The sequence below is a fragment of the Mustela nivalis genome, assembly GCF_964662115.1.
Source record: "Mustela nivalis genome assembly, chromosome: 8".
Lineage (NCBI taxonomy): Eukaryota > Metazoa > Chordata > Mammalia > Carnivora > Mustelidae > Mustela > Mustela nivalis.
In genome coordinates this window covers 23,586,242-23,597,049 of record NC_139027.1, presented here as the reverse complement: position 1 = coordinate 23,597,049, position 10,808 = coordinate 23,586,242, and the positions used below count along the sequence as shown (strand labels likewise).

Sequence of the window (10,808 nt, the reverse complement as noted above, 5' to 3'; positions counted from 1 at the left end):
CGCGAGCGCGCGCACACACACGCACGCACCAGTTCAATGTCAACGCCGCTTCCTGGTGACAAACCCTCCCGCGCCCGCGGCCTCCTCCTTCCACACACCCCCTGGGCACCCGGGGCGGAGGATCGTAGGCTTGAGAAGGGCACGGGACCCGCTCCGGACGTGACCGCTCGGCGGCCGCGCTGCGCGGTAGGAGGGCGCCATCCCTCGACCCTGAATGCCAGACGCCGGCGCCCTCCTTTGCACCCTCTCGCCGTCCCCGACTCATAACTCGGGACCCCTCTTCAGAGTTCATCCCCCAAACCAGGCCCGAGGCGCGTCCCTTCCATCTCTAGCAAGCTGTGTGAGAACCGGAGCAACGCTAAAAAAGAGGCAGTGGGAAGGAGGGAGGGAGCGCGAAGCCGGGGAGACCGAGTACCCGTGGGGATCGCGTTAGCTTGCAAGGGACTGGTCTGCAGCCCGCGGATCCGTGGAGGGTTTTATTTGTGTGTGAAAGGATGTGGTATCGTCGAAGGGTTTTTCCACTGGACACCTACACAACGGCGGCACGGGGCAGGGGGTGCGGGTGGGCACCCCAACTAGCCTTGACTCGGGATCTGAAACAAAGAGCTTGGGCCAAACCCCTCCCACACCGCCCGGGAATTACAACTCCAGGGTCTGTCCTGGTGGTCAGGCTTCGCAGCCCCCAGAGCCAGGCTGGGAGTCTGCCCCTCTGTGGCGGGAGCGCGTTGCTTCACACCTCTGCTTCAAAAACTCCTGTAAAATGGCTTTATAACCCTGATCTATGTGTGTACTGGGGATTGAGGAAGTGTGTGTGTGCAGGAGAGGAAGGGGGAGCTTTCAAAAACTTGGCAAAATTAAATGGGCTTTGAAGTCAATCAGCTCTTTGAAAGGTAGTGAATGTCTTGAATCCATATATAGGCTTAAAAGAGGAAATACCTAAGCGGAACTGGGGTGAGGAGCTATAGGATTCATGGTAATGTCGGTTGAACTGGGGCAGGACCATGAGGAGGCCCTCATAATTTTCATGAGCCCTCCCAAGCTAACCCAAATAAAAATAACGACAAGGATTAAATAAAAACAACCTTGCTATTTTTGGTCATTCATACATGTCTCGCCTGAGTAATAAACAGTGTACTTCCTATGAAAACACAGCTCCAAGACAACCCCTCACTCCCTGATCGCCACCCCCAAGTTGATCCTTCCAACTAGAGAAATTCAGGAGCTTCTGCTCACCCCCACCCCACCGCATACCATAAATGAGAAATTGATTCATGCTTCCAAGTGCCACTCTGTGGTGTTCCTTGGGGAGATGGCGAACTGATGGGGGCACCAGAGCTCCTGTGGACCCATGCTTAAGGGGATTACTTAGCAGTACGGGATTACTGCTAACAGGGTTGTTTGTGCCTTTTGCAAGGGGGGAGAAGTTCTCAAAAGGTTGGTTGGGACATGTAGTCATCTAGGGAGTCAAAGAAGATGCCCGTGCTCGGAGAGCTGGATTACACACTGTGGCTTTCCAGGGACTAATGCCGGCCCTGGGAGAGCAGGGCTCGTGTCTTCTGCCATTTCTCCCTAGTAGCAATCCCTGGCAAGGCCTGGGATGAAAGACTGACTCACCATTTTCATATACCAATACCCACCCCCCCAGTTACATATTGATGATTACTACTTGCAAAACTTTCTAGACTCAGAAAGCTATCCCCTACTCCTGCAACACACACACCCTTAAAATGGCCTCATTTTGAAGAGGGTGGGGATGTAAGGTCTCCACCAGCAGATATCTGGGCTCCTGAAAAATCCCCTACATTGGAGAACCTTGGGGTAACTCCCTGATGCCTGCTTTCTTTTTTTTTTTTTTTAAGATTTTATATATTTACTTGACAGAGAGAGACAGCAAGAGAGGGAATACAAGCAGGGAGACTGGGAGAGGCAGAAGCAGGCTATCTGCTGAGCAGGCAGCCCGATACGGGACTCCATCCATGGACCCTGAGGTCATGACCTGAGCTAAAAGCAGACACTTAACAACTGAATCACCCAGGTGCCCCCAGATGCCTGCTCTTGAGGAAACTTTATATTAATGCCCATTTTAACTGAAATTTACTTCTTGTCAATAAGTTGGAGTGGAAAGCAAGCCTTAGGTTAGAACCCCAAATGTACACTTTGTTTTCTGAAACCATGGCGACACATTCATTCATATGAAAATAGGGGAGGCACGGGGCTACACTTTGATGTCACTATAACAACTATGCCATTTCACAATCATAATACTTGATGTAGTGCCTTGCCGTTTTCAAAGCATTTTCATGATCTCAGCTTTCCTAAGAATGTAATAAGAGTCCCATAGCACAATATGTGGTCCCTGGCCCAGAGTGTGCAAACAGAGTCTGAAATAAATTAGGGCACTTGCCGGAGATCACGCAGCTACTCTGCTACATGGCTGTGATCATACCTGTAAAGACACAGGGTATTTAAACATGCAGACTGACCACGGCTTCCCAAATATCCTATGAGATAGGTTTCTATCCCTATTGCTTTCAAATAAAGAAACAGAAACACCACTGAGTGAAGTGAACATAGAGCCCCAGAACCTTAGAGCTGAAAGAGACTTTCCAAATCACCGAATCCAGTCTCCTCATTTTACAGGTGAGAAGACACCTAAGAGATTAAATGGCACATCCAAGGTCACCAGGCTATTAAATGGTGTAGATGGAACCTGAACGCAGGCCTTCAGACCACTGGTCAAATGTTCTTTCCACTACAGTGCTATGCCTCTGCCAAGAAGTCAGCAGCGAAAGTCAAACTCGTGATCTGGACTCTCCGAACCCTATCAGCCCACCACTGGGATTTCCTGAGCACCTACTGTGTACCGCTCAGGGATCTAAACAGCCCTCTGCACCTCTCCCTCTGCCGCCTTTGCTTCAGGGACTCAAGAGTCGAATTGCAATTCTGCTTCAACAAAAATCCAAGTGTAATCAGAACCGCCTTGCTTTCCAACATCGCCTAAATCCAGTTTCCCAGCTCCTTTTCTCTTGCACCTAAAATAAGAATTAAAAAAAATAATAAAAGGTACTCAGTTACCCGTGGCATCCCTGTGCAGGTATGCAGGCCGTGTAGCTAATTATTCATTGAGTAAAAAAGTCTCCATCTAAATTCCTTTGCAGTGTATTTCCATGCTTTATCTCCCTCCAGCCTTGCAAAAAGACAGCATTCCTTTTAACCTGCCTAGCAGTGGTGACGTCGGTGCTGTGTTCAGCTCCAAGGGACTTCACAAAGTAGCTGTTGCCTAAGGTGCGCTTGCATCTGCTAGCATGTTTACCCCTCATGATGACTTTAAGACATAGGCACTATTGTCCCATTTGTCAGATGGAGAGAGAGAGGTTCTGAGAGGTTGAGTAACTGGGCCAAGGCCACATAGTTCTCAAATGGCTGAACTAGAATTTGACTCTGGGTCTTTGTTCTAAAGCCTCTGTTTTCCCCACAGTCCTAGGCTTATCCTAGCCCTTGTGCCTTTATTTGTTTTAACAGATCAACTACAAGCTGAATATAAAATGTTAGCTCCGGGGACAGCTGAGTGGCTCTGTGTCAGGTAAGCATCCAACTCTTGATTTGGCTCAGGTCATGATCTCAGGATTGTGAGATCGAGCCCCTTCCCATCCCCCCCATGCCATCATCACTGTCGCTGCCGGCATTGTCATCGTCACTATCATCATCATCATCATCATCATCATCATCATCATCGTGGGGCGGTGTCCGTGCTCAGCAGGGAGCCTGCTTCTCTCCCTCTCCCTGCTCACTCTCTCTCTTTCAAACAAATAAGTGTTTTGTTTTTTAATGTAGTTCCAATAGCAAAGACCAGAACTACTGGACACCACCCAGTCGGCTAGGGCTGGCAGAATAAATAAGTTTCCCACCCTGGGAATCTGGGAGCTTCTTAAAGATATCAGTCAAAGTCTTGGGGTTTAAAAAAAAAAATGAGTAGAAGAAGGGGAGTTTCTAGCCAATTTTTTTCAAGGAAACTCATTTGAGTACATAAGAAATCTGAAAGGCAAGAATGTGTGTGGGTTGATGTGAGGATGAAATGAGAGAGTGTTATGAAAACACTTGGTAAGCTGGAAAGCACTGAGCAGACGCGGGGCTTGTTTTTAAGGTGTTTTGGGGGAAAAGATGGGGTTCAGCAGAGCTGATTGTATCTGCTTTGGTTTTTCACTCAGTTCCCACAGACCGCCCCATTTTCCCCTGGAGTCCCTTGACTGAAGTTTCCAGTGCTGGGTGGGGGAGGGGGAGTGCCAGACATGAGAGGCAGGTAGCAGAGCTCTGCCCAGTGGGTGCTCCCAGTGTCCCCACATCACCCCTCACCCTCTACGAGTTCGTCTTTGGTGCCTCACAGCAAGTGTCCACCTGGGTTCTGGACACATGGCCAATGCCTGTTTGTGGGCTGCTTTCCCACGTAAGCCATCAGGTGACTAGTCCTCACACAAAACCACCAAACCTACCAGACAAAATCCTCTAGCCTTTGACTTACTTGCTGTGAGTTCTCAGGCCTGTGGCATGGCTTCTCTGTGCTGCAGACTCCTAAAGCAATAAAGGAGGCAAGAGGAATCTTTTGAGTTCTCAGAACACTCAGAAGGCTAAGAGAAATTTCTTCTATCAATGCTCGAGGGGAGAGTGCTTTGCATCCTCCCATCCAGGCTCTGAGGCCTGACAGAAAGCCTGTGGGCACTCTTGCCCTGTACCATCTTAGGAGGGGTCTCCTTCTCTCCACCCAATACCTCCTCACCCCGCAAAGAAGCCTGCGATCTGGAATCTTGCCTTCCCAAATATCAAAGAGATTCAGCCCTGGCTTTTTCTTTATTTCTATCAAGGGGCCTTTGAACCAAAGGGATTTTGTGAGAAAGAAAACTCTACGGAATCTTTGGGGTCCAGGCTCTTGAAAGAAAACACCCAAACTGGAACCAGTTCAAGGCTCTCGTGTCCAATTAAGGAAATACTCACATTCCTACCCTAGCTCCGGCTCCGGCATGCTTTCTCTCTTTCCACATCTACACAGGAATGCACGTTAACAGCCAGAAGAGAGGTTCCTATCACCAGGACCCTATCATATAGCACGGGGCTCCTCGGGGTGGGCTCCAGCTGGCTGACACCTTCCCTGAGTTAGACAAAGAACACGCACCACGGAACAATCCAAATTCCCTTCATACCTCTCTGGCTCCCCCTCCCCCCACCACCACCACCCCCCCCGGCCCCGCCCCCGCCCCCTCAGCCTGGGACCAGAGGAACTCTGTCATACCTGTGGGTTATGAAAAAAGAGGAAAACACAATAGTTTCTTGTGAAGAAAGGCACTTTCAGTTTTCTTTTCAAGTATACAGCATGTCGCCCTGCTTCCTCCAGGGGCAGCTGCGGCCCTCCTGGCTTCATCCCCAGGGCTCCGAGGAGGAGGAGTGAGCCCGGGAGCAGCTCCTTCAGAGGGCCTCTGCCAATGGTAACCCGAGCTCACACCAGCTCGCTGGAGTCCCAAGTGTGCTTCACACCCACACAGTGCCCGGCCCTGGGATCAGATGGCCGGGTCCATGTTACACTTTCCTGCCTGTTCAGCAACAGTCCCACCGGGTCCTGGGCAGCTACAATGGACCTGACTGGGGTGGCTCCCAAGAAATCACCTGAGGGGAACTTAAGCTCTCCTAAATCCATCACCCCCAATCCATCCCAAATAAACACACCCCGAGGGATATAACCCTGTGTCTACCGGGATAACACGGCTTTAGGATAAATTCCCCAAACTGCTTTAGTGATCCCTTATGCAATACTAAGGCCGAGTAAAAATAGCACACGTGCTGTGCGTACAAGTTTTGCATATGAGTTTGCATGTAAGATCTCTCACCTCTGGGCGCCTGGGTGGTTCAGTCTTTAAGCATCTGCCTTTGGCTCAGGTTATGATCCCACGATCCTGGGATCCAGCCTGGCATCAGTCTCTCTGCTGATGGGAGGCCAACTTCTCCCTCTCCCACTCCCCCTGCTTGTGTTCTCTGTGTGTGTCTCTCTCTCTGTCAAATAAATAAAATCTTAAAAAAAAAAAAAAAAAAAAAGACCGCTTGCCTCTAGGATGCCTGGGTGGCTAGGTGGGTTAAGTCTTTGACTCAGATAATGATCCCGGGATCCTAGGATAGAGCCCCTCACTGGGCTCCTTGCTCAGTGGGGACTCTGCTTCTCCTTCTGCTTGCTGCTCCCCCTGATTTTGCTCTCTGTCTCTCTTACTCTCTGACAAATAAATAAATAAAATCGTAAAAAGAAAAGAAAAGAAAAAACAAAACAAAACAAAAAAACCCCCTTACCTCTCCCTTTCCTACCAGATGTGCTCTCCTTAATTCCTTGTATAATGAAATCAAGGGGTGCCTGGCTCAGTGGGTTAAGCCTCTGCCTTCAGTTCAGGTCATGATTCCTAGGATCCAGCCCCATTGGCTCTCTGCTTAGCCCCCTACTTCCCCCTTCCCCTCTGTCTGCCTCTCTGCTTACTTGTGATCTCTCTCTGTCAAATAAATAAATAAAATCTTTAAAAAAAAATAAAGAAATCAAGGGCTGCTTCCGGTGCTTGGCATGGGGTACATCACAGAGGAGATTGGGAGGACCAGATGCCAGCCCCTTCTAAGACCATAGGATAACTACTGCAGTTTGGACATGTGACCTTGGGGGGTGGCGTGATTATTTTTGTCTTGGGAAGAAGGGTGCTGACTACCAGAATACAAGCTCCATAAGGGTAAGGGCTGAGTCTGTCTGTTTTGTTTACTGCTGGACTTCATCAGTGGAAGACTGCCTCGTACTTAGTGGGCACTCGGGAAACATTTGCTGAAGGACTGACTGAATGAATGAATGGATGGATGGTATCAAGAAAAGCTAAAGAGAAAAGACACCATCGAGCGGGCCTCAAAGGATGGGTAGAAGCCAGAGAAAGCCAGTCCTTAGGACAAGAACAGCAAAAGCAAAGGCGCAGGGGTGAGAAAGTGCCAGGGGTGTGCTGGGAATGACGAGTGAGCAGAAGAATCTTGATCCTGGGAGGGAGCGCGGGAGGCCCCCACCCCCTGGCAAGTCCAAGTTTGCATGCTGAACAGAATGCCTGTTTGTTAGCAAAGGTCCTTGAACTCTGCAGAACGGATTGTGCACAGAATTTCTAGCAGAAAAAAAAAAATCGGTCAGTTCTGTCCGCCAAAGCCATCCAGTCACCCTCACCTCTTCATTATTTGAGTGAATATCAGCATTTCTTTTCCAGTTAGGTGGCGCCCAAGCAGAAATGTGAAGTAGGTCAGATGGAGTTGATGTGAACCGCGTCTTCTGAGACTTCCCCTTTCCACTCCTCCCGTTTCACACCTCTCTCTGGCCTGCCCGCTGATCTGAAGAAACCCGGGCTCCCTTCATCACAGCCTTGCAAGCTCCAAAGCCACGCTTTGCTTTCCCATGCGAGAGTCCATGCTTCCTCTTCCCAATCCCACGCAGCTGCTAGACAAGCACACTTGATCTGATGCATAAATTCACACTATGGTGAGAGAGACATGCTTGTGATACACCCGTGGCCTCCGTCGAACGATGGCATTTCAGGCCGGGTAAGTGGGTGAGAAGAACGAGCTCTGTGGTCACAGGGGTGATGATGGTTGGTGGCAGAAATCTGAGGGGAAACCAGGCCATGGTAAGACAGAGCAAGAAGTGAACCCCCCGGAAGGGCTGGGGTAGCTGCAACCAGTGGGCCTGCCTTCTGGAGGGATCTGATTGGAATCCTTGTCCCCAACTGCGATCTGGCCACAGCCCTCGAGTGGATTAAGTCCACTGATCAGTGGTGGGAGAGAGTCTCAGCAGACCCTTTTCACTAAGAAGGTACAGAGTTTTAGGGGTGCCTGCTTGGCTCAGTGGGTTAAAGCCTCTGCCTTCGGCTCAGGTCGTGATCCCAGGGTGCTGGGATCGAGCCCTGCATTGGGCTCTCTGCTCAGTGGGAAGCCTGCTTCCTCCTCTCTCTCTCTCTGCCTGCTTCTCTGCCTCCTTGCGCTCTCTCAGTCAAATAAGTAAATAAACTCTAAAAAAAAAACAAAAAACAAAAAATAAAGAAACAAACAAAAAGAAGGTATAGAGTTTCAGACTGAAGGGGACTCCTCTGAGTGGGCCCAGGGCCTGGGTGCACCTGTCCAGGCCCAGGCCAGGCCCAGCAGCCCAGGTGCACCCCGGGAGAGAGATCTTGCCCCCGCCTGAGCCTTGGACAAGCCCAGACAGTGAGAAAGACCATATGCCTTTTCACAGGCTTAATGAGGCCCTCAGGGCACAGAGGCTCCCACCCAGGGCTTCTAAGGCTCTTGAGCAGATGGAGTGGTACAATCTAGCTTCAGGCAGGAGCGTGGCCAGCTCCTGGGGGCAGTGGGGTGGCTGGAGCCTGCAGCACCGCAGAACCTTGCCCTGTCCTCCCCACCTGCCCTCTGAGTGGGCCCCTGTCTTCTACCTTTTCATCCAGGCCTCCTCTTACAAACAAAACCCAGACCAGTGGAAGGAGTTTCACCTGAGGCTGCCATCTAGCTTTATGCTTTAGTGTCTCTGATGCTACTAATGAGAAAAGCTAGCATCCTGTGCGCTGAGTCTTTCTGGAGATTGGGGGTGTTCCTTGCTCTGGCCACCTGCTCATTGGAATTTCGGAATTTCAGAGTGGTTGGGGAGGATGCCGATGGGAACTTCGGCTCACTTTCCTTCCAGTTCCACCCCAGCGAGGGTCCCCTTCACACATACTCCCCAGGGTCATTCTCATTTTTATTCCCTTCATGTGCAGGAAATAATCTTCCACAATGCTTATCCATTTCTCGATTTGTAAAGAAGAAAATATAGGGGTGCCTGGGTGGCTCTGCTGGTTAAGAAGAAGAAAATATAAAGATTAACGAATTACACCCCAGATTATGATTTTGTCTGACATCCTTAACAAGAGAATGAACAGGTCTCTTGGCCTCACTCTACTCATCTGTAAAATGGGCCTGATGTTCCTTGGCCTCAGGTCACGGCACAGTAAGGATGCAAGAGGGGCAAGCACTCAGCTTCCTTGGCAGACAAGGGCGGTATTAAATTATCCTCCACGGGATCTGCTTGAAAATGAATAGCTCAAAGAGGGGAAAGTGAAACTCACAGCAATTACTTTGTTTTGTTGCTTATTAACAGGAAAATACAGCAAGAGTAGCAAGCCTCTCTTGGTTTCTGAGAAAGCCAGGCCAAGCCAGTTCTCTTAGAAGAGAAGGATGACATCCCATCTCTCGCTTTTTCCAGCACTTTCTCGAAGTATCTGCACTGACTCTCGCACCTGCCGACACCCTAGCTAGAAGCACACAGGTGTGCAGCTACGGCTTAGCGGCGGCAGCCCAGGGAGGTTATACCAGACTTCTCTGGGCAGGTCTAGGTCTCCCACACGCACAGCTGCCCGTCTACACATGGGGGCGCGGACATTTTAAAGCTATTTGTATTACAGAGTATTTCTCAATCCCCTGGTGTCGAGTGCCAGCAAATCGCCCAGCGCTTCTGTTCTTGGGACTCTACACGCCCGCACAGGCAGGCACAGGTGCTTAGCAGCAAGCGACGTCTCCGCCGCTGAATGAGCGCTCAGTCTTCGGAGTCCGAGGTAAGGGAATAACGCGGAATCCATATGGAAGCAGAAACTTCTCATCCGATTCACCTTGTTTTACCACCTTTGTTTTTATTGGGGGCATTTGTCTCAAGCAGCAACGAACACCCCACACCCAGTGCCGGGGGGCGGGGGGAGCAGGTGTAGGGGACTGGGGTGATTCCTGCACGTCTAGCATTTCCTTCCTCCTTCAGAACAATGAGGGGGAGCAGAGGGGGGCATCCCAGGGGTAGGAGCCTGCACCGGGATAGCCATCTGACAATCAGAAAGGAGGGGCGAAACGGAGAGGGAGGTCTGCAGGGGGCTGTGGCAGTGGCCCAAGTGGGAGGCCGCGCTGAGCCCAGAGGCAGGTGGTGGCAGGAGGCGGGGCAGAGGCAGAGCCTCCTGAACCCAGTACTTGCTTGGCTGTGGGAGCAGAGGAGAAAGGCAACTGGAGAAACCTTGGATGTCTTGAGCCAGAACTGCAAAACTGGCACCACCTACTGGAAAAGCCAAGTGCAGAGGAGCTAGTCTGAGGGGAAGGGAGTCCTGCCTTTTAGGGATCTGGGCTCGCATGGGAGGACAACCCCAAGTTGTAGCTTTGGCCACACGTGCTGTCCTAGCCACTACGCCGGTTGTTTCTCTCACTCTTGGGTCCGAGGTGGCCAGGATTTCAGATCTGAAGGTGAGGTGCCTGGCCACTCTGGGGGTGCCTGGATGCTGTGGCGGATGGGTTCTTCAGAGGCAGATGTGGCAACAGGGTTTGGGACCAATACCCAGGAATGGCAGGAGAAGCGGAAGTGGGCCCAGAAGGAAGTCTCATGGAGAGGCGGGCTCCGCCTATCTTGGCCAGTCCTACGGGGAGCTGGGGAGCAAATCCTACCTGTTGGAGTGGACAAAATTCCAGGGCCTGCCTTTCCTGGCTCTGCTAGGCCCACAGTGTGAGCTGTCCTGGGGTAGGACACGGTCTTGGAAGAGGTGGCTCTCTTTGGCTTGTGCCATCCCGAAAGGAGTTGATGGCTAGAGGCCATCTTCCGACCCCACTACCACAGCTGGGCAGTGGGTCCTCCTGTGACAGGGGATCCAGGTGGCACATTTCTCTCTCTACCACAGACCCAAAGCTTGCAACTCTGCGTTATGGCCTCTCTTCACGTTGTCATGCACAGCCCGGGGCGGCAGCTTGGGGACTCCTCAGGGAGG

At 51.1% G+C, this 10,808-nt stretch overlaps 1 protein-coding gene and 1 long non-coding RNA gene across 3 annotated transcripts in view; one reads left to right on the top strand and one right to left on the bottom strand.

The window, feature by feature from the left end:
* Window positions 1-4,509: 4,509 nt before the first annotated feature.
* On the bottom strand, window positions 4,510-5,990 carry LOC309871839. The gene is made up of 4 exons (XR_014315515.1): window positions 5,877-5,990; window positions 5,285-5,468; window positions 4,990-5,143; window positions 4,510-4,569 (listed from the first exon to the last, which is right to left on the bottom strand). It is a non-coding gene; the product is annotated as an uncharacterized lncRNA (long non-coding RNA).
* A 3,360-nt stretch (window positions 5,991-9,350) lies between these two features.
* The window catches only part of LOC309871789 (glucokinase regulatory protein-like), a 61,674-nt gene continuing 60,216 nt past the window's right edge, over window positions 9,351-10,808 (top strand). For both annotated transcript variants that reach the window (XM_082745230.1, XM_082745231.1), the window contains exon 1: window positions 9,351-9,626. In XM_082745230.1, coding sequence (XP_082601356.1) covers window positions 9,600-9,626 — 27 coding nt within the window. In that variant the 5' untranslated portion in view covers window positions 9,351-9,599. The remainder of the gene's footprint in view (window positions 9,627-10,808) is intronic.